Source organism: Callithrix jacchus, chromosome 4 (assembly GCF_049354715.1).
Source record: "Callithrix jacchus isolate 240 chromosome 4, calJac240_pri, whole genome shotgun sequence".
NCBI lineage: Eukaryota > Metazoa > Chordata > Mammalia > Primates > Cebidae > Callithrix > Callithrix jacchus.
This window is the reverse complement of record NC_133505.1, coordinates 2,754,499-2,781,809: the sequence shown is the minus strand read 5'-3', so window position 1 is coordinate 2,781,809 and position 27,311 is coordinate 2,754,499. Positions and strand designations below refer to the sequence as shown.

The window sequence follows — 27,311 nt, the reverse complement described above, 5'->3', positions numbered from 1 at the left end:
CATTGCTCATTTAAAATGCGGACTCATGGGCCCCTTCTGACCTTTTACATTAGGAATCTGCATTTTAACAAGATCTCAAGTGATTTGTAGGTATTATGAAATTTCATAAACACTATTCCAGGAGATTTGAATTCAGCTAATTGCTAATTGTGCTATTGACAAATAAAACAGTAAGTGACTTTTAAAGAATTGTTTATGGTTCCTAAGCCACAGGGAAAAAAATGCACACACATATTTATGTATTCTTTAACACTTTAAAAATTAACTTCAAAGACAAAGGTTTAGGGCAGAATAGTTTTAAGCTGAACTTTTATTTCCTCTCTTTTGAAATATTCTGATTCAGATTTTGACTGTGGAGAAAAGAATAACAAGAATGTCAGCAGAGGCATTTCATATCCTAATTTTAACATGATACTTAAAATTCTACCTACATTTGTTAAATGGTATTATTTCTTATGTAAAATATAATGCACATTTATTAAGAGCTACATTTTAAGTGCTTTCCATGTTTGTGTCTATTTAATCTTACGCACCTAATGAGGATGGTACTGGTATCATCCTGTTTTACAAATGGGGAGATGACAGCACAGTGGCAATTAGATAAGTTGCCTACAGTCCCACAGCTCACAAACGGGGAGGTGGGATTTGAACTTGGTGCCAGAGCACATGTTAAACCCTGACAATAAATGTTTGCGCATGCTGGTCTCCCCAGTAAGTAGCACGCTGCCCAAGCTATCAGACTTCTTTTCCTTACAGAACCACTTCAATGATGCTGCTTGCAGTGGCACTCAGAGTTGCTGACCAACCCCTAAAATAAGAACAATGCTGACATAAAGGCTATGAATTAAAGAGGCACCCTCTAAGGAATAGAGAGTTTTAAATATCATCTTACTTATTTGCAACAAAAATGGAAAACCTACAGTAATGACCTGCATTGAGATTTTGATACACTATGTTGATGATTCATATCTAACTCATATTAACATATGATATCAACATATTTTGAGGATTCATATCAAAAACATGAGTTAGATATGAAATGAGACATAGATTTCTAAACCATTAAAACTGCAGGTTTCATACCATGGATAATGCTGCTTACAGAAGCATTTCTATCCCATTCCTAGGGGAGACCATAGCAATCATTTCCTTTGGGAATGTGGGTGATTCTTATACCCAAAAATCTTGAGTTTGTTTAAAATGTTACTCTTACAGAAAAAGATGCACCTCTGAATACCCTTTGATCTTAGCCAATCTTTTTTAAAAAGTATACAAATATACTGATCTTAATTGTTCAATATTCAGTATTAATCAAAAACAGGCCCTCCCTAACAATTTATTTCCAATAAGATTTGGTCCCTTTAAAAGAAATCATTACAAACAAACCAAAGTATAGGGAATAAGAAGGCCACCCAGCGACCCCTACAATCAGTCATCCACAGTGGAGACACCAGCACCTGGTTTATAGACAAGTGATTCACTGCAAGGCAAAAATAAATCTTACAGGAACAGAATAAGCCACCCGAAACTCTTCTTTCCAAGATGGTCCCATTTAGGGGTCCGAGGGTCTGCAGAATTAGTCCAGTTCTGCTGGAACAGTATGGATTCCAAAATGCCTAATAAGGTTGCAATGACGACCGAAGGCTTTCCCACACTCATCACACTCATGGTCTCTCTCCCGTGTGGATTCTCTGATGTTTCATAAGAAGTGCCTTCTTACTAAAGATTTTACTGCACTGACTGCACTGATGCGGTTTCTCGCCAGTGTGGACTCGGAGATGCTGGAAAAGCCCTGCGTTCTGAATGAAGGCTTTGCCACACTGATTACACCGATAGCGCTTCTCTCCAGTGTGTATCCTCTGATGCTGGACAAGGCATGAGCTGAGGAGGAAAGCCTTCCCACACACTTTGCATTCATACGGTTTTTCCCCTGTGTGGATTCTTCTGTGTCTAGTGAGGCCATTGCTGGCACTGAAGGCTTTCCCACACTCCTTACATTGGTAGGGTTTCTCTCCAGTGTGGCTCCGCCGATGTTCATTCAAGCTTGACCTCCGGCTAAAAGCCTTCCCACATTCTTCACATTCGTATGGCTTCTCCCCAGTGTGGATTCTCTGGTGCTCAGTGAGTACTGAACTCTTAGTGAAGCTTTTACCACATTCATTGCACCTGTGGCGTCTCTCTCCAGCGGAATGTTCCTGCTGCTTTTCTGCCCTGCAGTCTTGTTTACAAGTTTCTCTGTGCTTAGAATCCAAAGATACATCTCTTTGGAGTCTGCTATCCCTCAAATGTTCCATTTCTTTTAAGATTTCTTGCTCTGATGCCAGCTTCTGGTTCTCAGGTATACTTTCACCATCTGGAATAATAAATGGACCAAACAATGTAATCTCTTTCCTTTATTAAAGGATATAATCATGGGGTGGAAATAGAAAGGTCCATATCAAACAGACATGTGCTAGGAATGAAGAACTGGCAGTTGGGGGGGATTGGGTTTAACAGGGATGTTTAGGCTCGTCAAGTAAGCAGCTATCAGTACTGCTGAAAGGCTGGAGGGAGCACCCAGAGGCTCCCAGAGAGGACGTACATCAGCAGGCACTACGTTATACTCGCTGCAAGGCAGGCGCTGTTCTAAGTGTTTTACATGTTACCTTATCAAATACTCAGTGATTCTGTAACTGATGCGCTATGATTACCCCACTTCAAATATGCAGAAACGGAAGGTACAGGGAGGTTACCAGATCTGTCATTTGTCCATTGTCACAACGCTATTAAATAGGAGTATTTCAATCCCAACCCAGACAATATGGCCCCAGAGTCCACAGTCTTAACTACTACCCTGTATAGACCCACCAGATATTTCCTTAATGGACCTGTCAAAGTCCTTACCTTGTTCTCGAAATTGGTGGAGGTGAAAAGATTCACATTTGAGCTGTGTCACCGTAGGCTGAACCTGGACATCTGCTGGTTCCTGCTTGATCTTCAGATGCTCCACATCCTCTGAACGTCCACGTTCATGATCTGGATCCTGAAGGCAGCAGGCATGTTTGGTTCATAAGAGGGGATTATAGGAGTCCAAGCTCATGCTAATGAAAGACATCACATGGAACCATAGGAAACATTTTCTAGAGAGTTGTCATAGTGGAAGGACCAGAGTTTAATTCCATACCCAAGAGCAAAACAGGGAAAAGTGGCCTAATCTAGTGTGGTGGTTTAACATAAACCCAATCAGGTAGAATCTAACTACCCCCCCGCCCCCAAATGCAAACTGTACTTCATAGCTCAAGTCTACTGAATAGAAAGTGAGGCAGAAGAGATGGTATGTAACTTCTGAGTCATAAAAAACACTGCGGCTTTTTCCTTTCTCTCTCTTTCTACCCAAAAGAAGCCAGCTGACATGTTGTGAGGGCACTCAAGCAGCCCTATGAAGAGTACCAACATAGCAAAGAACTAAGACCTCCTGGAACAGCCAGTGAGCAGCTGAGGCCCCCTACTAACAATCGTACCGGTGAACCACCTTGGAAGTGGATCCACCCACCTGAGTTATGTCAGATGACTGCAGCCTCGGCCATTAAGGTTTAGGGGTCATTTGTTACACAACAGAGAACCAATACATGTGGCTATAGCCAGCCAACACATGTCACCGAACCCCACCTTTCATTTAGTATTTAATGTTTAGAAGTCCATCTTCTTCCTCTTACCTCGTTCCCTGGCTCACTAAGCTCTTGTTCCAAATCTTCAACTACGGCCACAGCCTCTTCCCCACTCTCTGGATGGTGCTCCCGTACCCAGGCCTGGAGCTCCGCAGGCAGGATGGTCAGGAACTGCTCTAGCACCAGCAGCTCCAAGATTTGCTCTTTGGTGTGGATTTCTGGCCTCAGCCACTGATGACAGAGTTCTCGGAGCCGGCTCAGAGCTTCTCGGGGACCAAGAGTCTCTTGATAACAAAACTGCCTAAAAAGTTGTCGAGAGGCTTCTTGGCCAGAAAAGTTGTTCACTCGAAGGTAGGTTTCTTGGTCCCAGAAAGGGTCTTCTTCCACCTTCACAATCTTCAGTTCGTACTGTTCCTCTGTTGAAGCCATTCCTGGGACAAATTTAAAAGGCTTGCTCTGGCTTGAGGTGAAAGGATAACTGTGATTTAAAGTTTTCTGATTTAATCTTCCTTAGGAGAAGACACCTGATGATAGAGGATTATGTATTAATGGAAATAAATCATAAAGCAGTGGGGAAACAAGCAAAGTATGGAAACACGTACGGCATTCTGTCATTTATGTTAATAAAACGTATATATACTGACTTACATGTTTAGCAACGGGGAAAAGGCTATGGCAGAGTATGTTAATGGCCTCAATTCTTCCCCCTTCCCTATAGCCATGTATTAATATTTTGCAGTGCCCTTCCTTGGTGACACTGGATTCAACAATATGACTTGATTTGGCCAATTATATTAGCAAATGTGATGCATTCGCTGGTATTGAACTAGTACTAAACTCTTAGTGAAGCTTTTCCCACATTCATTGCACCTGTGGCGTCTCTCTCCAGTGGGATGTCCCTGCTGCTTTTCTGCTCTGCTCTTGTTTGTAAGTTTCTCTGTAGCTAAAGATACATCTCTTTGGAGTCTGCTATACCCCAAATGCTCCATCTCTTTTAAGAGTTCTTGCTCTGATGCCAATTCCTGTTTCTCAGGTATACTTTCACCATCTCGAATAATAAATGGACCAACAATGTCGTCTCTTTCCTTTATTAGATAATATAACCATAGGATAGAAATAGATCCATGTCAAACAGACAAGTACTAGAAATGAAGAAGTGGCAGTTAAGGAGGGGGTTGGGTTTGAACAGTACTTGTGTGACTGGGCTTGCTTACTGTTGCCCTCTGAAACTGCCAGAAGAAGGATATCCTTCAGATGATGCGAGACATGCAGGACAGAGCCAGATCACCCAGTGGGGCAGATGAGACCATCCCAGAGTGGCTGACAGCCAGCTAACTGCCAAACATATAGGCCTAGCCTGAGATCTGCAGAGCTGCTGACTGCAGACGTGTAAGTAGGGCCTGCCCACCCCACGTGAGCTGTGCCCCATATACTCATGTGCTAAACAAAAGTTTATCACTATATGCCACCAATGTTTTGTGGCTATCTGTTATACCACATTATTGTGGCAACAGATAACTAATATACAAGGGTGAACCTCTGGGAAGGAGAATTAGGTAACTGCAGAATAAAAATAACAAGAGGTATTTACTTTTTGACCACAGACATGATGCTAAAAGGAAATGCTCATTGGAGCATTTCATGTTTCAGATTTTCAGATGAGGCATGTTCAACTGTTAAGTATAACACAACTATTCCAAAATCCAGAAAAGCGGAAAGCCAACAAACTCTGGTCTCAGGCATTTCATATAAGGGCTGTTTGGTCTGTAGAAGTGATTTGAGAGCCTGGTCAATATGTGTATATAGTAGCTCTAGGAGGAGAACAGGATATATAAAACTAGCTATAATATCAAATGACGAATGCTATAATAGGGGCATCAACAGAATATTCAGGGAGTAAAGAATAGAAAAAAGAATTTCTGACTGGGTATAGAGCATTCAAAGAATATGACTTAGGGGAAAGTACATTTGAATTAGGCTAAAATCATGAACAGGATTTTTTGAGGAAGATGAAGGGATCTGGCATCATAAATCAAGCAAACAACCTGAAGAAAGGAATTTACGGGCACACACAATGGCAATAAGGACAGGCAAAGCTGAACTATAGCATATGGGGTGTGGGTAAAAATGTGAGAGGAGATGAAGTTAGACAGATGTGTTATAGGGGATAGAAAATGGCTTTCAGCTCTAGGCTAAGACCTTAGACTTCATGGAAAACTGAGAGGCACTGAGGCTTTCATTTTATGCCATAGCGTTAGGTCTGTATTAAAGAAAACACGGAGTAAGGTTCAGGACGGAATGGTAAGAGTATGCTGCAGGGTCGTGGCTGCTTAAGTGGGAGGTTAATGGTAGTTACCCTGACACCATCAGTGCTGACTTTTGTGGTGTAATTTAAGTCTTACATCGTTTTCCCCAAGGCTAATGGAATTATTAAGGTCTGAGAGCACTTGGAAGTTCTTCAGTTATACTTTATTGGGTGAAAATGCATTTATTCCATTCATTCGAATATTACGTGTCTATTAGGTGTCCGGAATAGTGTGAGGTGCTTAGTTCAAAATGGTGAAAGGTCCCTACCTTTATGGTATTTACCATGGGAAAGACAATTCACATAAAATTACATTACAGAATTAAGGATATGAAGAGTATCGTGGCATTTACTCTTTGTCAATGTCCAAGGCCAAATATTTATCGTTTTACTCCTTACTGTAGCATCTGGTGACTGGGTTTGTTGTCTTCAGTGCAGGAAGACTGGAAGTCTGAAAATCTCTAATTATGAATTTGCACTGGATTCCATTATCATTAAACACGTAGCTCCTCATGACCTTAGGTTTATAGGCAAAAATTGTTCTGCAAATATGGGTTCTGCACTTTAATGCTATTGAGAAACCGTGGAGATGGGGTTGGCTTTTTTTGTTTTGTTTTTTGTTTTGCTTTCTGGATCGCTACAGGCAATCTCTCACATACACAAAGCCACAGCTGGAATATTCCTCCATCAGTTCTCCCCACAATTGGTGCTTAGGATTTACCTCCTGGTCTTATACCGTCATGAACTGTCTTTATCCCTAATGCCTAGAACAGTGCCTGTCAGTGCTCCATAAACATTTTCTGGATAAATAAATACATATTCCCCTACTATATTCCCCTTCACTTCCTCAAGCTATGGTAAGGACAGAGAAGGGAACATGGAAGGGAAAATATATTCTTTCTTCTTATCCCCCAAACCACCCATTCCCAGGATGTATACGCATTACCCTATGTTCCCAGCCAGTCCTCCCACCTCTTCCTATCTTCTCTCCCAAACTGCTACACATTACAGACACTTCTTATTTTTAAAATGCCTAGAAGACTTACAGACCTGGACTTGCCACAAAATTATGAAATCATCTTCATGTATTGTTTACCTGATTTATTCTATTATATGCAACTTTGGTGTCATCCGATATCCTAGCAGGGAACAAGTACTTGATAGACATCTGATGAATTAAATGGAATGAGCTATTTAAGCTCATCTTTGGTGAAGCACTGTAGTACAGTGAATAATGTTCAAATCCTGGGGCCTCTCTAAAGTGATAATGACCACAGTACTCCTCTTGCAGGTGTTGTGATTATATAAGGTAATGCATATAAAAGCTTAGCACAGTACCTGGCACACAGCAATTATTACATAAATATCAAACAGCAGGTATTATTAGTAAAGCAGTATTAGTAAATTGCATATCTTCATTTCATAGCGGAAATAGACCCAACAAAAATAAAATATTTACTTCATGTATTAATACTCAGTAGACAGCTGAAAATATTAGAAGAAATATTCAAGAAAATCCAGGACAGACTGCCCAGTGGTGACCTCCCAGTTGTGTGCTGAAGCCCATCTCTAGGGTACCCCCCTGAACATCCCAACAGCAGCTCAAAAGCAACACATTAAAGATTGGATTCAGATTTCCAGGGTGACATGATACAGGCCAATTTATGATTACCAATTGACTCCAAACATTTGGCATTGGGAGATGATATATAAAAGGTGATAAAGAGAACGACAAGACGAAGATCCCAGTGGACCAGAAACAAACGCAGAGTAGTTAGTGAGCTGATGCTGTGGGCTAACTGACTTGACTGAAGGAACAAAGACATCCTAGAATTCAACTCCTGGGGGATTAAATGTGCTGTGTCTCAGGTTGGAGGGAAGCAGGCTGACTGTTCATGCCAGGGCCTGCAGTGGACTTCCACACTCATGAAAGGGGGACAGAAAAATAAAGGGCAGTTGACAGCTGACTCAACTTATGACTTTATTAGCAACTAAGGCCCAGGAGACAAGGGGCAAGGAGAGACTCATTACTAGTAACTGACCCATTTATTCACTTATTTAGTCAATAAGTGTTCATTGAGCAACCCTAACATACCAGGTACTTGGCTGGGCACTAGGGCTCCAATGGTGAAAAAGACAAGACCAGGCTGGAGCGTACATTTTAACAGGGAAGACATACTGAAAATAAGAGCAACAAGAAAAATAAGTAAGGAGGTAAATAAAATAATTACAAGTTGCGATGATTACTATGAGGAGAATAAATGAGGCACTGAGTTACCAAATAAACCGACAGCCTATTTAGAGGGGGTGGTGGAAGGTGAGGTGACACTTAAGCTGAGCGCTTACGTGCAAAAGAAGTGAGCCATGCAGAGTAGGGATGAGGGAGGGGAAGAGCACTCTGGACTATCCAAAGGTCCTTAGGAAGTGCATCCTGCCATCAAAGACAGGAAAGGAGGCTGGAGTGTCTGCAGTCATGTGGGAGAAGAGTGGCAAAATATTAGGCTGGCAAGACAAGCAGGAGTCAGATCATGTACAGCATAGGAGTTAGAATTGTATAAATGTAATAAAGAAACCACTGGAGGCTTTAAAGAAAGGAAGTGGGAAAAATGTGGCACATATACACCATGGAATATTATGCAGCAATCAGAAATGATGAGTTTGTGTCGTTTGTAGGGACATGGATCAATCTGGAGAACATCATCCTCAGCAAACTGACACAAGAACAGAAAATGAAACACCGCATATTCTCACTCATAGGTGGGTGATGAAAAATGAGAACACATGGACACAGAAAGGGGAGTACTAAACACTGGGGTCTATTGGGGGGAAAAGGGGAGGGCCAGTGGGAGGGGGAGGTGGGGAGGGATAGCCTGGGGAGAAATGCCAAATGTGGGTGAAGGGGAGAAGAAAAGCAAAGCACACTGCCATGTGTGTACCTACGCAACTGTCTTGCATGCTCTGCTCATGTACCCCAAAACCTAAAATCCAATAAAAAATTTAAAAAATAAAAAATAAAAAAAAATAAAACAGCACTAATAATTAAAAAAAAAGAAAGGAAGTGACAGGCTGAATTATGTAGAGAGGAGCTCTGCTACTGGATGGAGAATGAGCTGAGGGAATGAGGGTAGAGGCAAGAGTGGAAGCAGAAATGGAAGAGCAGAAGCAGAAGAGTCAAGAGTTGAAAAAAGGGTCACGTGGAAGGTGTGAAGGCTATTGCACTCAATCTGGAAAGACTTCCACTTAGTTTAGATGTTACTGTACAGAAGCAAGAAGAAACAGCTTAACCTTTGTAAAAGCAGTACAGTCACTGGACAATTTATGGAGCTGTGCTAAGAGTTGGGAACACACAGGTGTTTATAGCTCATGAGGATATAATTCCAATACAATTAAATATAAGCTGTATTTTAAAAAATGTGTACAAGGTATACTCCTGGAGGAAGTGAGAGAGCTCATCCTAAATACAAGATTAAGTTTCTATGCATTACCTGTAATCCACAATGGAATTCATTTCACTAAGTGTCTATTATGTGTCATACAGCAAAGAGTGAAACAGTGCAGTTTGATGTGTCCCCATTGTCCTTCACTGAAACAAAAACATGGTAGAAACAGCGTAAAAGAGAATGTTTTCATTCATGTTAGCATAATAAGCAACAGCAACAAAGAAATCATGTAAATCATAAATCACCTGTGTTGTAAAATAAATCCCAAAGGATAACCAATTACGATGACAAGAAAATGAGGCAGAACTTAAATACCGTGAGCAAACAGTCAAATACAGAAATGGGGATGCTCTGTAGGATGACTGGAGGAGCCTGCTTTTCAACAAGGCAACCGGATGGGAGGAAGGGAGGCAAAGGGTAAAATTGCTCTAGATTAAGACTTACAACTACATGCAGTGAGTGGTCTATGATTGGATCCTAGTTGGTACAAACAGGTGTAAAAGACATCTGTGGGACAACAGGAGGTGGAAGGATTTAAACATGAACTAGGTGTTAGGTGAAGCACCTACACTTAGTTGGGTGTGCTAATAATATTGTGGTTACGTAGGGAAATGGCCTTAATTTTTAGAGATGCATTAGAAACTAGAGGTGACAAGTTATGATGTTTGTGATTTATTTTACAATATTTAAAAAACATATGCGATAAACATTCCATAATGTTGACTCGTTAAATAAAAGTTATGAGTATTTAGGAAATAAGGCTTTTGACAGGGAGCGAGGTCCATCTCTGCGTTTTCCACCTCAAAGCTCCACCCTCTCTAGGGATCTCTCCCACCACTGTGTTAGGACTTAGCTTGCCTTAGGTAGATAGCTAAGATGGGGAGGGGGTAAGGGAGAAAGACTGCCCCCGGCCCATGGCTCAGTGCCTCATCCCCACATAACATAAAACGAAGCGTGGGAAAGAATTCAGGCTGCAGGCACCGATAAGGGAACTAGCACAGGGTGCTGTGCCTAGAGATATGCCCAGCTGCACACATACGAAAACCTCCCGCCCATTTGGATAAAAACTTGCACATAGCCTCCAGTTCACTCAGATAAGGGAACGAGGCTTGGCACAGAAACGCCTTTGTCCTTTGTATAGTCAGCAGGTTCCCAGGAAAAGTTTCTTCTCCTTTTGTGGGCAAGGGCACGGTGGGCCCTGGTAGGTCCGGTGGGCGCTCTACTGTCCTTTATTAGGTCTATAAGCCCGGGTTCTGTGATTCAGGACCTCAGCTCCTGATTGGTCCGGGGCCAAACTTTCACTGCAGCTTCTGATAGGTCCTGGGCCACGCTAAGCAGCATCTATGAATCATCATTTCAGCTCCTGATTGGTTCCCGGGTCAAGCTGAATCAAGCGTTAGCCAAGACAGCCCGCGGACTAAGCACATTCCTTCTCTTTTCCAGTCCACAAAAACCCCAGAACTGGCCCCACAGTGTCCTGGTCGGGACCCCGTCTCTGCTAGCAGAGATTTTTCTCCTTTCGCCTATTAAACTTTCGCTCTAACCTCACCTTTGTGTCCGCGCTCCTTAATCGTCTTGGAGGTAGGACCAAAGACTCCGGGCGTTATCTAGGAAAAGGAAAGCCTGTTTCACCTGACTCCACCGGGGCTTCCGGCCACTGACAGTGTAGGGGCGGGGCCACGCCTGCGCAGACGTTCCGTCCCCGCCTATTCTTAGGCAAAGACCGGAAATATTCCCGGAACCGGCGGCTTCCGACCGGTACCGAGACTCACCTTCCGGGCACCGGGAAGCTACGGAACAGGTGTCCGGGCTGCAGCACCCCAATGACCACCGCAAAGGCCGGAAATGCGTCAGCCGTCCTGAGCCCAGTGACTCAAGCCAGGCAACTCTTTCCTTTCTAGGAATTCCTGAGGTGGTTGCATCCTGGTGACTCCTTTATTGCAAACCCCGGGCCAGAAATCCCAGCCGCACTGGGTGCGAGGTGAAGAAATGCAGCGAGGGATTTCTGTGGGGAGCGGCCCCCAGCCTTTAGGAGTTAGATGGTCGTAGAGACGCAGAACAGAGCAGGAAGTTGTTAGGAAGATATAAAGGAAGAGAGAGCGAGAAACAGGAGGTAACTCCACGGCCAAACAGGTTTATTTTCAGGAATAAGTCTGCGAAGAGTCCCGGTTAGGAATCGATGGCTTACAGGCTGAGGCTTTTATAACAAAGTTTCTATTGGGGAGGGGTCGGGGAAGTGCTGGCTAGTTGGGCCTGTCTGGGGACTTTAGTTTGAGACAGATGTGACGAGGGCCATTAGGCTCCGTTGAAGCTGTGGGTTGGGCTGACATTTGCTTTGTTTCTGGAGAACACAGTCATCAAGGTTGTAAGATGGCATCACTGTTGTTCGTCCTCACAGAAGGGACTTGATATGTTCTCTACCTCTAATACGTATCTGTTCTTCCCCGAGTCTGTCCGCTTCTTCTGGTCTCTGACATCACAGTGGGGAGATGGTAATGGTGGAAACGAGAATACAGAGTTGTTTTTGTTGTAGTTTTGTTAGTTTTTTACTCTCAAACCTCTGCCTTCTGGAATCTCAAAAGTCTAGAAGGGCATGTAAACAAGTAAGTAGGTAAAACTGGCATGTGAAATGAAGTAAAATAAGTGCTTGTAAATCGATGAGAAGTCTCTGGAACATTGAAGATGCTAAGTACATATGTAAAAAATAAATGTATGTATTAGATTGAATTCGTGGCATGGAAGATAGAAGAGGAAAACTAATGGGGCAAAACAAGAAGCAGCAGGAATCTGCCAGTGTGCACGGGAAAAGGCGCAAAGGAAAGAAATTTCTGGGAGAGGAAATCAAATGTACAAAAGCAGTGCTGAGTTGAGATTGGTACATCCAAAGAACTGGGCTAATCAGCATGACTGGAGAGTGGAATATGCGGCAGGGCCACCAGCTATTACTTTTTTTGGATCCCTAACCAAGGAATTTGAGCAATCTGATCAAATTTGCCTCTAGAAATGCTATCTTGGCAGCCATGTGGGGATGGACTGTAAGGAAATGAGACTACAGGCAGGGAGAGCAGCTAGGAGACTACTACAAGAATCCAGGGTAGAGATAGTGAGAGACCGAATCAAGGCAGTAGCAATAGAAATAGAGAAGACAGATAACACATTAAGAGGTTGAATTGATTTTTTACAACTCATTTTTTTTTCATTATACAGATTCCCATTGAATCCAATTTTTGTGCCAAAGTTTTCCTGGATATAATAATTATGAAGAGCACAAGGTCCTCACCCTCATGAGGTTTATAATATAAAGAGGAATACAGGCATAAGGAGATCCAGCTTATACGATTCAATAGACCCTATTTGAGAAAAGGAATTCAAAATTACAGGTACAAACATAGGTATGAAAATGGATATTTAGGTCAGGTGTGGTGGCTCACGCCTGTAATCCCAACACTTTGAGAGGCCAGGGTGGGAGGATCTCTTGAGTCCAGGAGTTCAAGACCAGCCTGGACGACATAGTGAGACTTTGTCTCTACAAAAAAATAAAAAATATTAGCCAGGCACAGTGGCTCATGCTATTAGTCTCAGCTACTGGGGAGGCTGAGGAGGGAGAATCAGTGGCTGCAGTAACCATGATCGTGCCACTGCACTCCAGCCTGAGTGACAGAGTGAGACCCTCTCTCCAAAAAAAAAAAGACCAAAAAAAAAAAAAAAAAAGAAAATTGAGATTTAGAATGGAAAATGGGCTGGGCATGGTGGCTAATGCCTTTAATCCTGGCATATCAGGAGGCGGAGGCAGGCAGATTGCATGAGCTCAAGAGTTCAAGGCCAGCCTGGGCAACATGGCAAAACCCCATTTCTACTAAAAGTACAAAAATTAGCCAGGCATGGTGGCCCATGCCTGTGGTCCTAGGTACTTGAAAGGCTGAGGTGGGAGGATTACAGAGCCCCGGAGGCAGAGGTTGCAGTGAGCTGAGATTGTGGTACTGCACTACAGCCTGGGTGACAGTGTGAGACCCCATCTCAAAAAAAAAAAGAATGAAAAATTACATATTACAATTTTTTTTAAAATACAGGGTCTTGTTCTGTCACCCAAGCTGGGGTGCAGTGGTGTGATCATAGATGACTGCAACCTCAAACTCATGGGCTCAGGCAATCCTCCTGCTTCTGTCTCCCAAAGTGCTGGGATTACAGGTGTGAGTCGCCGCCACCACACCTGGCCATACTACATATTTTAAAGTCTTTGAAACATCACAAACAAAAATCAGAAAAATAGCAGAATATTTTCATTATTTATTGACACCTGCCTGACACCTCTATAGTAACTTTCCCCTTATTTGTTGGCTTTATGATCTTGGACTGCTTCTTTGTGTGTTAATTTCATAATTGAAATTTTTCTAGAACGAGTAAAAAGTTAATGTGGCCTTTCCTCTAGCATGGTTGATCAAAAGCTTTTTAAAGTTATTGACATATGAGTAAACGTCTATCAAGTTTCTTTCAATTATGAGTATAAGATTTCAGGACACTAAAATTTTTGTGTGGGGACTAATCTGAGAATCTCTGTGTTGATGACACATTAACTAGTTGCTCTTAGATGTCCTCATAGTCAATGGCATATTATGTTGTCTTTGTCAATATCAGTGTTTTATGTAAAATGTACAAGAAATTTAAATCTCTTTTCAATGTGTTCAGTCATTCACTTTCTTCACTAATTAGATAATTGACCAAGAGCTTGTTTTTTACTGTATTCAAAGTTTAGCTCTTTTTCTTAAGGAATTGCTGATTTCAGATAATTTGACATTGTTTCTTTTGCTATAATTTGCTTCCTGATGTCTCAATAATTTCCATTGATTTTATTAGCTTTATTGCTTTTGTTTCTCACATTCCATTAATTTTTTTTTTCCAGTGGGAAGGGTAAGAGTCTTGTTCTCTTTCCTAGGATGGAGTATCGTGGCTCGATCTTGGCTCACTGCATCCTCTGCCTCCCAGGTTCAAGCAGTTCTCGTGCCTCGAGTAGCTTAGATTAGAGGTGTGTGCCACCATGCCCGGCTAATTTTGTATTTTTACTAGAGACGGGGTTTTGCCATGTTGGCCAGGCTGGTCTTGAACTGCTGACCTCAGGTGATCTGCCCATCTTGGCCTCCCAGTGTGCTGGGATTACAGGCGAGCCAATACACCCAGCCTCCATTAATTTTTAAATTTAAATTTGCTCTCAGTTCTTTAATAATTTTATTTTGTAATTTAGCATTTATTGCTTAACTCATAGCAAAATATCTTTTCAAATTGCAGTTAAAGTGACTTATTTCTAAGATAGTGTCCCCTTACCAGATGGTAAAATTCCCTGTTGCTATTTCAGTGCCACTCAGTAAGAGAAAAATAAGAGATGGGGAATCAGAAATGAAAACAAACAAACAAACAAAAACAGTGGTTTAAACACCTGTTGCTAAAATATCCATTTTTTTCCCTTCAAATTTCACAAGCATATGAACCATGTAAAAGACATTGCTAGGTATCATACCAGGCCAGGGTATTTGAAGAAACATGCAAGTGTAGAATCACTCATGCTTTATAGGCTTAGCAGTAAACCCACTTCCGAATTAGTAAGTGCTGCAGTTGAAGTATATTGGAATCCGATGACCATTACGGTAATTACAATACCCATCTTTAATTTATCATAGCCTAATTTGAAATAATATTGTATCACTTCCCATTTTAGTCTTAATTTCATATTTAATACTTTACATTTCAAATACAGACAGAAACTTACAACACTATTATTCCTGTGCTCTTGCCCACTGATAATGGTTTGGCTGTGTCCCTAACCAAATCTCATCTTGAATTGTAGTTCCCATAATCCCCACATGTGCTGGGAGGGGCCCAAGTGGGGGGTAATTGAATCATCGGGGCAGTTTTCCCCATACTATTCTCATGATACTACGGTCTCACAAAATCAGGTTTTATAAGGGACCTCCCCCTTCACTCTGTTCTCTTCTCTCTCCTGCCACGGTGTGAAGAAGAACATGTTGCTTCCCCTTCTGCCATCGTTGTAAGTCTTCTGAGACCTCCCCCACCATGCAGAATTGAGTCAATTAAACCTCTTTTCTTTATAAATTACCCAGTCTTGGGTATTTCTTTATAGCAGCATGAGAAAAAGCAAATATAAGTAAATTAGCACTGGAAATAGTGGGGTGCTGCTCTGAAGATACCTGAAAATATGGAAGTGACTTTGGAACTGGGTAACAGGTAGAGGCTGGAACAGTTTGGACAGCTCAGAAGAAGAAAGGAAAATGTGGGAAAGTTTGGAACGTCCTAGAGACTTGTTTAATGGCTTTAACAAATTGCTGATAGGGATATGGACCACGAAGGCCAGGGTGAGATGGTCTCAGATGGAAATGAGGAACTGTTTGGGAACTAGAGTAAAGGTCACTCTTTCTGTGCAAAGAGACTGGTGCATTTTGCCCTGACCTTGATATCTGTGGAACTTTGAACTTGAGAGAGTTGATTTAGGGTATCTGGTGGAAGAAATTTCTAAGCAGCAAAGTGTTCAAAAGGAAGCAGAGCATAAAAGTTTGGAAAGTGTGCAGCCTGATATATGATAAAAAAGAAACCCCCATTTTCTAGGGAGAAATTCAAGCTGGCTGCAGAAATTTGCATAAGTAATGAGGATCCAAATGCTAGTCACCAAGACAATGGAGAAATTGCCTCCAGAGCTTGTCAGAGACCCTCACAGAAGCCGGTCTCAGGCCTAGGAGAAAGGCGACTTTCTGGGCTGGGTTCAGGGTTCCCCTGCTGTATGCAGCTTCAAGACTTGCTGCCCTGCACCCCAGCCACTCTAGCCATGGCTAAAATGGGTCAAGGTACAGCTCAGTCCATTGCTTTAGAAGGTGGAAGCCCCAAACCTTGGCAGCTTTCATGTAGTGTTGGGCCTGCGAGTGCACAGAAGACAAGAATTGAGGTTTGGGAACCTTCACCTAGATATCAGAGGATGTATGGAAATGCCTGGATGTTCAGACAGAAGTCTGCTGCAGGGGTAGAGCCCTCATGGAGAACCTCTGCTAGGAGAGTGCAGAAGGGAAATGTGAGTTTGGGGTCCCCACCCAGAGTCCCCACTGGGTCACTGCCTAGTGGAGCTGTGAGAAGAGGGCCACCAACCTCCAGCCCCAGAATGGTAGGATCCACCGACAGCTTGCACCCTGCACTTGGAAAAACTGCAGACACTCAAGGCCAGCCCATGAAAGCAGCTGGGAGGGGGCTGTACCCTGCAAAGCCACAAGGGTGGAACTGCCCAAGGCCATGGGAGCCCAGGTCTTGCATCACTGTGACCTGAATGTGAGATGTGGAGTCAAAGGAGATCATTTTGGAACTTGAAGTTTTAATGACTGCCCTATTGGATTTCGGACTCGCATGGGGCCTTTAGCCCTTATGTTTTGGCCAATTTTTCCCATTTGGAATGGGTTTGTTTACTCAATGCTTGTACCCCCATAGCATCTAGGACGTAACTAACTTGCTTTTGACCTTGCACGCTCATAGGCAGAAGGGACTTGCCTTCTCTCAGATGAGACCTTGGACTTGGACTTTTGGGTTAATGCCGTGTTGACTTGAGACTTACAGGGAACTGTTGAAAAGGCATGATTTTGTTTTAAATTGTGAGGACATGATATTTGGCAGGAGCCTGGGGAAGAATGATATGGTTTGGCTGTGTCCCTGCCCACATCTCATCTTAAACTGTAGTTCCCACAATCCCTACATATGGTGGGAGCCACCCTATGGGAGGTAATTGAATTATGGGGGCAGTTTTCCCCAGGCTATTTTCATGATAGTAAAGTCTCATGAAACCTGATAGTTTTATAAGAGGCTTCCACCTTTGCTTGGTTCTTCTTCTTCTCTCTGCTGTTGCCATGTGAAGAAGGATATGTTACTTCTCCTTCCACCATGATTGTGTTTCCTGAGGCCTCCCTAGCCATGCAGAACTGTGAGTCAATTAAACCCCCTTTCTTTATAAATTATCCAGCCTTGCATATTTCTTCATAGCAGCATGAAAACAAACTAATATACACATCTTTTGTTGTGCTATTCTTATATATCTTACTTACCTGCACATTATAACTGCCAGCTTAAAATATTTTTGCTTTAAATGATCACTTGTTTTTTAAGAAAATAAACTAAAAAGCAAGGCTTTTATATTTACATACATTTTCACCATTCTGATGCTCTTTATTTCTTCCTGTAGATCTGAGTTTCCAGCTGTCACTTCCCTTCAGCCTGAAGTTTCTCATTTTTCTTTAGGGTTTGGTTTTGGTTTTGGTTAGGTTTGTTGGTTTGCAGTGCAGATGCAAGTCTGATGGAGAAGTACTTTCAGCTTTCATTCAATAGAAACCGTCTTTATTTCACTCTTACTTTTGAAGAACAATTCCACTGGATTTAAAATTCTGGATTAGGAGTGACATCAGAAAGTTGGCAGAAGAGAAAGTACTAGCCCTGTTCCCCTACAGAAACACTGATTAACAATTGTATATGAATCAACATATCCTTATGAGGATTCCATAATCAAGTTTAAAAGCTGCAGTACCCTGGGTTAGCTTAAAGCCAAAACAGCTACTTCGAAATGTGTAAGAAGTACCATTTCGCTTTACACAATGCCTTAGTCCATTCAGGCTGCTATAACAAAATACCTTAAACTGAGTAATTTATAAACATCAGAAACTCATTGCTCACAGTTCTGAAGGCTCAGAAGTCCAAGGTCAAGGCAGTGCAGATTTGGCATAGACTGAACGCTTCTCTCTACTTTATGGATATGGTGCCTTCTATGTGTCCTCTTATGGTAGATGGGGCAAATAGGCTCTCTCTAGCCTTTTCTTATAAGGGTACCAATCCCAGTCATAAGGGCAGAACTCTCATTACCTAATCACTCCCAAGTCCTCACCTTTTAGTGCCGTCACCTTTGAGGCTAGGTTTAAACATAAGAATTGTGGGGGAACACAAACTTCAAAGCCTGGGACTCATGTCAGCCCTTCCCCAAAGTGGGCACAGCTCAGAGCTAGGAGAGAATGCCCTGGCACGTGACTACTTCCTTAGGAGAAAGAAAAGATTGGAGCATGCATCCTGTGTTCTGGCTCTTTGGAGGGTGGCCCAACGGACTGGCTTCTATCTTACCTCATTTGGAGAGCTGATGGAACTGTCATAGTTTGGGTGCCTGGGGGCCACTAAAATCAAAGAAGAGTTGGAGTAGCTTATGAGCTGCATTAACAACCTTGAATGATTCTAAATTTTCTTTTAAAAGTGTGAAAGTTTGCTTGCTGGAATTGATTTTTTTGTTCAACATCTAAAGTAGAAACCCAATTTTATTTTATTTTCCCATTTAGCTATCCAAATATCCCGGTACTATTTATCAAGTAGCTCCTTTCACTGATTTGTCGTGCAGTTTCTGCCATATCAAGCATCCAACATACATGTTTGTTGCTCAGTCCTCAGTTCTCTTTCATTGGTCTGTCTGCAGTTGTGCCAATACTATTTTGTCTTAGCTCCTATAAATTTGTAATAAATTATATAGGGCAAGTTTCTGCAGCTCCTTCGTTTGTTTAAAAAATGTCTTGGATTCATCACTCTTTCATTATTCCATATAAATTTAAAATCACTAGTGAAGTTCCACTGAGCACAGTTGGAATCTTGGTGTGCTTTGTGCTGAATGTGTGTATTAATTTAGGAAGGAATGATATCTTTATGATACTGAGTTCTCATATATATGGACCTGGCGTATATTTCAACTGCCTATCCTTAATGAAAAAAGTTTCTAATGTTTCTATTCAGGTATGTTTTGCATTTCTTTGCTTCTGTAATACCTGTTTTTAAAAAATTATACTTTTATAATTTTGATGGAAAATGTGATTGTGAATATGAATTTTAAAAAGTTCAGCAACCTTGCTAAACTCTTTTATTAATTAACATAATTTGCGTGTTAGATTGTCTTCGATTTTCTATGTAAACCTGGCAGCGTGCTCCTTAAAAATATTTAGAATTAATATTTTAATTAGGTAATGCAATCAACTCCAAAACTAAAAGCACATTTCAAACATCCACCATAACGCTTTCCTTCTCACTCTTGTCCTTCTCAGTTTCTTACCGTTAACCTCACACAGCAGACGACCGTTATTAATTTTCCAATTTATTTTTCCTTGGCTTTTTTGTGCCACGCACGCAAACACAATTTAGATTCTTTTTACCCTCTTCTATTCGCAAATATAGCAAACTACAGAATGAGTTCTGCACTTTGCCTTTCTCCCTTTGGTATAGCTGGTAAAATAAAAATTTTAAAGTCTCTTTAATAGCAAAAGGGGAGGGGACACGAGGTGCGGAGGTCGCAAACGACAGAGTCGGCCAGGGACCTGGCTAGAGAGGCCCGGAAGTGGCTTCTGTGCCCCGCCCTGCGGGTGGTTCGCTAGTTTCGGGCACTTTGTGAGTATGGGGTGAGTAGGGGACGCCGACTGGGCGTCCGCTTTCCAGCGTGGGGTTAAGCCTCCTTCTGGGGCTCTCCTGCTGTGGGTCCTGCCATTCTTTTGTCCCCGGGTACAGGTGCGTTTGCAGGTGTGTGTGTGTGAGTTTGAGGAGGGAGGCCCTTCCCTCCGCAGTTCCTGCAGCCTCGGCTCCGGAGGAGGGAGACCCCTTCGAGAAGCCGCCGGGGGAAGGGCGCTCTGCGGCGGGACCAAGTGGCGCTCCGCGTCCCCGCGGACAGCCCACCGTGGGTGTCCCTTGTTTAGAGCCGTTACTGGCTGTCTCGGTCTGATATCCTCAGGGTGTTTTGCAGACGGGATGCATGGGTCACATAGACAAGCCTTGAAAATGGGAGCCGTGACATTGTTTGCACTGCCTGGTGACAAGGTCAGTTTCAGGGTCTTTAAATTATTCCGTGGTACTGGCCAAAAGCCCGAAGGTTGGAGTCAGATTACCTGGTTGGAATCCCGCCTCTGCCACTTATTGGCTGTGTGATTTTTCACTAGTCCCTAACCTCTCTCTGCCTCCTTTTACTATTTTGTAAAATGGGGATAATATTACCTAACATCACTGGGTTGTTGTGAGGATTGAGTGCATTAATATGTGTAAGGTGCCGAGTAGCATGATTTAAAGTATTTGCTTTTATTAATACTACTATTATTTATACCTAGGATGACGCATTATCTTTAGTGACTAACTTCTGTTACCGTTGCTTTGAATTTTAGTGTCATTCATCAATTCACTTCGTGTTGGATGATTTCTATATTTTAGGAGGGAAAAATAAGATACTCTAAAAAAGAGCCTATTGCAAAGCAAAGACCAAAACTGGTTTGTGTTGTACATGGTGATAAACTCCCAAAGGCTTTAAGACTCAGGGGTACTATTTTCTTGGCTGCAGATTAGGAGGAACAATAGAAGTTTTTAACAGTGCAAAAGGATTAGGAACCCCGGTTTTAGCAGAAATCCGATGTCCTGCTTAGTGCTGGAGATCTACCACTTTCCGAGCTTCCAGCAGCATCCTAGCCTGAAACTGGCTTCATACTAACACCGTTATTTCAACCCAGCTTTTACAGGGTGAACTCTCTTTTCTAGACTTGTAACTCTTTTCTGATAATGAGAAACTTTGCTTTCTTGATCTTTAGTATATTTACTGATTTGATAAATACTTTATGTTTGCAACGGATTTCCCAGTCTTGTGTCTCCCAACTGTGATCAGTTTGGCTCAGATCCAAGTAGGAGCCAGGTAGTGAAACCTAAATGGAGTCTGTGTAATGAATGATAAAATGTATCAGTGTTGTTTTCCTGCCATAGACTTTCTCTCCTCCCCGCCCCGTGTACACCCTCCCCATTCCACTTGGGCTCCAGGTTCAGTCTGAGTTGGGCTGTGGCTCTCTCTCACCTTCCTTGACCCTACCTTGATGCTTACTGACTGTATTTTCAGGAAGGAAAGAAGGTAGACTTTAATTTTCTAAAATTTGGAGGAGAAATTTAAACATATCTAACTGTAGAGAGAATATTACAATGAATACCAATATACCCATGACTCAGATTCAGCCATCATCTTGTGGTCATTTTCTTTCATCTTCTTTTCCCTCCTTTCCTTCCCTTTTCCTCCACCCTCACATCTCCCTCCTTCCATTTTACTTCCTCCCTCTTTCCTTCTCTCCTTTCTTTCCCAGTCGCTCCTTTTCATTTCCCTCCCTCCCTCAGTCTCCCCCTTTCGTTTTTTTTCTTCATTCCATCTCTCCTTCTCTCTCTTTCATTTTATAACAAATTGCAGATGGAAACATTTTAGTTCACTCACAAGTGCACGTACTTCAGTGTTAATTTCTTATATATAGGGACTTTTATCTTAATATAACCCTATTATCATTATCACATGCAACAAAATTGACAGTAATTCCTCTATATCATTATATTGTTTTTCAAGTAATTGTCTCAAACATTTTTACAGTTTGTAAGTCTTTTTACAGTGTTTTTTTCAGTAGGGTCCGAATATGGTTCACCATTTGCCTGTGTCTGATAAGTCTGTTCAGTGTCCTAATCTGTGACATTTCCCACTCCCTCCCACTCCTGAATACGGGTCACCATTTGCCTGTGTCTGATAAGTCAGTTTAGTCTCCTAATCTGTGACATTTCCCACTCCCTCCCACTCCTGAATACGGGTCACCATTTGCCTGTGTCTGATAAGTCTGTTTAGTCTCCTAATCTGTGACATTTCCCACTCCCTCCCACTCCTGAATACGGGTCACCATTTGCCTGTGTCTGATAAGTCTGTTTAGTCTCCTAATCTGTGACATTTCCCACTCCCTCCCACTCCTGAATACGGGTCACCATTTGCCTGTGTCTGATAAGTCTGTTTAGTCTCCTAATCTGTGACATTTCCCACTCCCTCCCACTCCTGAATACGGGTCACCATTTGCCTGTGTCTGATAAGTCAGTTTAGTCTCCTAATCTGTGACATTTCCCACTCCCTCCCACTCCTGAATACGGGTCACCATTTGCCTGTGTCTGATAAGTCTGTTTAGTCTCCTAATCTGTGACATTTCCCACTCCCTCCCACTCCTGAATACGGGTCACCATTTGCCTGTGTCTGATAAGTCTGTTTAGTCTCCTAATGTGTCACATTTCCCACTCCCTCCCACTCCTGAATACGGTTCACCATTTGCCTGTGTCTGATAAGTCTGTTTAGTCTCCTAATCTGTGACATTTCCCACTCCCTCCCACTCCTGAATACGGGTCACCATTTGCCTGTGTCTGATAAGTCTGTTCAGTGTCCTAATCTGTGACATTTCCCACTCCCTCCCACTCCTGAATACGGGTCACCATTTGCCTGTGTCTGATAAGTCTGTTCAGTCTCCTAATCTGTGACATTTCCCACTCCCTCCCACTCCTGAATACGGTTCACCATTTGCCTGTGTCTGATAAGTCTGTTTAGTCTCCTAATCTGTGACATTTCCCACTCCCTCCCACTCCTGAATACGGTTCACCATTTGCCTGTGTCTGATAAGTCTGTTTAGTCTCCTAATCTGTGACATTTCCCACTCCCTCCCACTCCTGAATACGGTTCACCATTTGCCTGTGTCTGATAAGTCTGTTCAGTCTCCTAATCTGTGACATTTCCCACTCCCTCCCACTCCTGAATACGGGTCACCATTTGCCTGTGTCTGATAAGTCTGTTCAGTGTCCTAATCTGTGACATTTCCCACTCCCTCCCACTCCTGAATACGGGTCACCATTTGCCTGTGTCTGATAAGTCTGTTCGGTGTCCTAATCTGTGACATTTCCCACTCCCTCCCACTCCTGAATACGGTTCACCATTTGCCTGTGTCTGATAAGTCTGTTTAGTCTCCTAATCTGTGACATTTCCCACTCCCTCCCACTCCTGAATACGGGTCACCATTTGCCTGTGTCTGATAAGTCTGTTCAGTGTCCTAATCTGTGACATTTCCCACTCCCTCCCACTCCTGAATACGGGTCACCATTTGCCTGTGTCTGATAAGTCTGTTCGGTGTCCTAATCTGTGACATTTCCCACTCCCTCCCACTCCTGAATACGGGTCACCATTTGCCTGTGTCTGATAAGTCTGTTTAGTCTCCTAATCTGTGACATTTCCCACTCCCTCCCACTCCTGAATACGGGTCACCATTTGCCTGTGTCTGATAAGTCTGTTTAGTCTCCTAATCTGTGACATTTCCCACTCCCTCCCACTCCTTTTAGTAAAAATGCCATTTATTTGTTGAAGAACGTGAACCTCCTGTTTTATAAAATGCCTCACATTCTGGATTTGGTTGATCGCTTCTTTTTAGTATGTTTAACTGATTAGTTCTCAAACTCAGCTGCACATTAGAATCACCTAGAAAGTTTTAAAACTTACTGATGCTGAGTCCCACCCCCAGAGGGGGATTTAATTGATTTTTTTTTTCATTGCAACCTCCACCTCCCAGGCTCAAGCAATTATTGTGCCACAGCCTCCCAAGTAACTGAGTGTGCACCACCGTGCCCAGCTAATTTTTGTATTTTCAGTAGAGACAGGGTTTCACCATATGGGCTGGTCTCAAACTCCTCACCCCAGGTGATCCACCCACCTTGGCCTCCCAAAGTGCAGGGATTACAGGGTGAGCCACTGCCCTGGCCTGATTGATCTTGATTGTATCCAAGGCATTAGGATGTTTTAAAGGTCCGCAGTGATTCTAATATATAACAAAGTTTGAAAGCCTTTAATGTAACTTTCTTCTGTATTTCGCCTGTACACTGGTATTTGGATCTAAAGACTGGATTAGATTTAAACTCACTTATTTTGGTATTATTAGCTCGTGTAGCAGTACCCCAGATCTCTTGTGGCAGCTTATTAGAAGGAAGTATTTTCTGGTACTTTTCATTTGTAAAAATCAATGAGTTCTCTCGGTTTCCTGCTTTCCTTCTATTCCCTGCCGTCCTTTGAACTGTAGAGAGCTGGACTGAGGAATAGAGACTCAGGAAGATACAGACTTGCAATTTTGTTTTTCCCTTTGTAACCTCTACTATCTCCACCAGCCTTACAATTTCTATCTATCATCTATCTATCTATCTATCTATCTATCTATCTATCCATCCATCCATCCATCTGGAGACAGAGTCTTGCTCTGTTGCCAGGCTGGAGTTCGGTGACGCGATCTTGGCTCACTGCAACCTCCGCCTCCTGGGTTCAAGCAATTTTCCTGCTTCAGCCTCCCGAGTAGCTGGGATTGCAGGCATGCACCACCATGCACCACCATGCTCAGCTAATTTTTGTTATTTTAGTAATGATGGGGTTTCATCATTTTTGCCAGGATGGTCTCGATCTTATGACCTCTTGATCCACCCACCTTGGCCTCCCAAAGTGCTGTTATTACAGGCGTGAGCACTGTGCCCGGCCCAGCCTTAAATTTTGTAGCCTCTCCATTTCACTGAGTAAGGAGGAACATACTGACACCTGAGTCCAGTCAAATAATTTTGCAGTCACTCACTTCTAGTTTAAAATCTAGTCCAGATGGTTCATAGGAATCTCAGGTTTCCCCTCCCTCTTAGGGCAGGCCCCGGTCTCATGGCTTCTGGGATAGGCCCTCTTCCAGAATATCTTACTTTTCCCTCCTAAGATATAAAAATAATCCATTGCACAGTGATGACTCTGAGGGAGCCTGGTGGCTGGTGCTGTTGTCTGTAGAGAATACCATACTGAGGAAGGAGTGGATTAGGAAGCAAGAAAATCAGTTTGCTTTGGGGCACATTGAATTCAATTTGTTTGCACAGTTTCCATATAGGACTGTGTGGGAGGCAGCTCAGGATCGGGGTCAGGAGTCTACAGCCTAGAAATAGAAGTTAAACCTTGCAAGTGATTAACGAGCGTTCTGGAGAAGATTGTGGAGAGAGAAAAGGTCAAGAACAGAACCACCAGGCCCACTGTTGTTTAAAAGAAGAAAGACCAGTTAATGATACTGTTAGCCCACATATATACGGTACTTACCACTGTCGTGCCAATTGTCGGGTTCCAGCACATGCTGAGGTCCAAGGCGAGCTGGCGAATGGGTGGTAGATAGCAGGGAGAACACACAGGGGCCACAGGCAGGTGAAATGTGATCTTCAGCAGCAGCAGCTGCAGCTCTCCCACATTGTCTGCGTCTGTCTCGGCTGCCTCCTCTGAGGCTGCAGCCCTTCTCAGCAGCCGGCTCCGGGGCTCCTGCTGCTCCCACACTCACAGCTGTACTCCCTGGCAAGCTTGTTAGCTCCTGGCTCACCCCCGTCTGTCTGCAAGACAGCCAGTTCTCCCTTCCAATGGTCAGCAATTTCCCTCTCTCTCTCTGGACACAAGTCCTATGTACAGCGTCAGCAGGGCAGTTATACCTTTCACAGACAACAGTGGCTCCGAGCCAAGTATGAGCTTACACAAACAGGTTACATAACAAGTGGGGTGGCGCGCCTGCGTTCCAAACTTGCTGAGTCATGCTGGCCTGGATATCTGATTCGCCCTGTTCTTGACCAAAGCACATCCATTTACCTTACACGCCACCCCCAGGCCAAGGGAGACATAGGTTTTTGGCACACAGGCCTGGCATATAAGCTATGGGCACCCAGGGCTGATACATACACAAAGGCTTGACACATAAGCCTGAGGCATAGGCTCTGGGCACACAGGCCTGATATGTACACACGGGCTTGACACATAAGCCTGACACATAGGCTCTGGGCACACAGGCCCGATATGTACACACGGGCTTGACACATAAGCCTGACACATAGGCTCTGGGCACACAGGCCTGATATGTACACACGGGCTTGACACATAAGCCTGACACATAGGCTGTGGGCACACAGGCCCGATATGTACACACGGGCTTGACACATAAGCCTGACACATAGGCTCTGGGCACACAGGCCCGATATGTACACATGGGCTTGACACATAAGCCTGACACATAGGCTCTGGGCACACAGGCCTGATATGTACACACGGGCTTGACACATAAGCCTGACACATAGGCTCTGGGCACCCAGGCCACAGTAGTAACACAAGAAGCAATCATTTCAGGTTATGGCGGCAACCACCCCATGATGATATTACCCCAATGTTGCTTTATATATTAAGCCAGTTTTTTGTTTCCCTACCTTTTAGGGTGTTGCGGCAGGCAACAACAGGTTACTGTTTGTCCCCATACCTGGTCGGAGGAAGTCATCCTTTCTCCCATAGGTCTGGCCACGTGGCCTGGCCTTACATGGGTCAGTGACTAGCCACTTCTGTAACTTCTAGGTGGTTAACCGCAAGGTTAAGCCTGATAAACTGCCCAGCTATTGGTACAGATTACCGTAGATGTCACCTTCTTGGTGATCACCATTCACACTGCCCTGAGTTCAGCTCATTAGCTACTTTGTCCACACCTGTTATCAAACCATAAGGTCAGTACTAGGCTGGACTGCGACACCCCAGCCCGACCTGTCTGTGTACCACACTCCATTGGGAATGCGGGGATGCCCTTCCCTAAACAGTGAAAACTCAGGGTCTAGGGGTGCCTCAGGCCCCATGGCCTTATCTTGTATCAGGACTGCAGGTCCTAAGACTTCTTGTAATTGTGCTGCTAAGGGACTTAGAATAATGCGCTGTTCCAAGTAGGCGCCCCGGTTTGCAAAAGTGATGTGTGTGCCGTCCCAGGGCGCGGGTTGTTAACCATGAGTATACACACCCTGCTGTTGGGTAAGTCATGCGCACAACTGTAGCCCGTCCCGCCGTGCTGTCCTGAGCCTAAGGGCAGCCTATGCAGTTACTAACTGCTTCTCTGTCAGGGGATACCAGTGTTCAGCTCCCTTCCAAAGTTGGGACCAAACGTCTACTGGCATTCTAAAGTGCTCTGTGCACTGCCGGAAGCCCCAGTCAAAACTCTCTGTGGTCACATGCACATCAAGTTTAAATGGCTGTTCCTTATC

General features: G+C 43.4%; 2 protein-coding genes across 19 annotated transcripts in view; one reads left to right on the top strand and one right to left on the bottom strand.

Annotated features, from left to right (window-relative positions):
- Positions 1 to 280: 280 nt before the first annotated feature.
- ZSCAN31 (zinc finger and SCAN domain containing 31) lies at positions 281 to 25,770 on the bottom strand. 8 transcript variants are annotated; one of them, XR_013533572.1, is made up of 6 exons: positions 10,942 to 11,057; positions 9,438 to 9,535; positions 3,696 to 4,171; positions 2,884 to 3,022; positions 1,505 to 2,353; positions 281 to 350 (listed from the first exon to the last, which is right to left on the bottom strand). XR_013533572.1 is itself a non-coding variant. In XM_035294714.3 (6 exons), exons 4-6 carry the CDS (start codon positions 4,074 to 4,076, stop codon positions 1,665 to 1,667), a joined length of 1,209 nt encoding a protein of 402 aa, XP_035150605.3. In that variant the 5' UTR covers positions 4,077 to 4,171; positions 9,438 to 9,535; positions 17,579 to 17,815; positions 25,360 to 25,770; the 3' UTR covers positions 281 to 1,664. The 8 variants fall into 8 exon arrangements, 7 of the variants coding, with proteins under 7 accessions (XP_035150605.3, XP_035150603.3, XP_035150604.3 ...); XM_035294714.3 differs by lacking the exon at positions 10,942 to 11,057 and adding exons at positions 17,579 to 17,815; positions 25,360 to 25,770 and having other exon boundaries at positions 281 to 2,353; XM_035294712.3 differs by adding an exon at positions 25,360 to 25,770 and having other exon boundaries at positions 281 to 2,353; positions 10,942 to 10,999.
- The window catches only part of ZKSCAN3 (zinc finger with KRAB and SCAN domains 3), a 34,993-nt gene continuing 18,799 nt past the window's right edge, over positions 11,118 to 27,311 (top strand). For 2 of the 11 annotated variants that reach the window (XR_004741460.3, XM_078368074.1), the window contains exon 1: positions 19,788 to 19,838. The gene's annotated coding sequence lies outside the window, so the exon portion shown is untranslated. Of the gene's footprint in view, positions 11,374 to 12,701; positions 12,773 to 19,787; positions 20,262 to 27,311 lie in introns of those variants that run through there. The other 9 variants (XR_013533569.1, XM_035294708.3, XR_008480972.2 and 6 more) reach the window with 6 other exon arrangements.

Coding starts and splice junctions, on each gene's coding strand:
- ZSCAN31 (XM_035294714.3), bottom strand. CDS start 4,076: ATGGCTTCAACAGAGGAACAGTACGAACTGAAGATTGTGAAGGTGGAA. Junction 3,023..3,695: donor TTAGTGAGCCAGGGAACGAG/GTAAGAGGAAGA, acceptor TGCTGCCTTCAG/GATCCAGATCATGAACGTGG. Junction 2,354..2,883: donor CCACCAATTTCGAGAACAAG/GTAAGGACTTTG, acceptor TTATTATTCCAG/ATGGTGAAAGTATACCTGAG.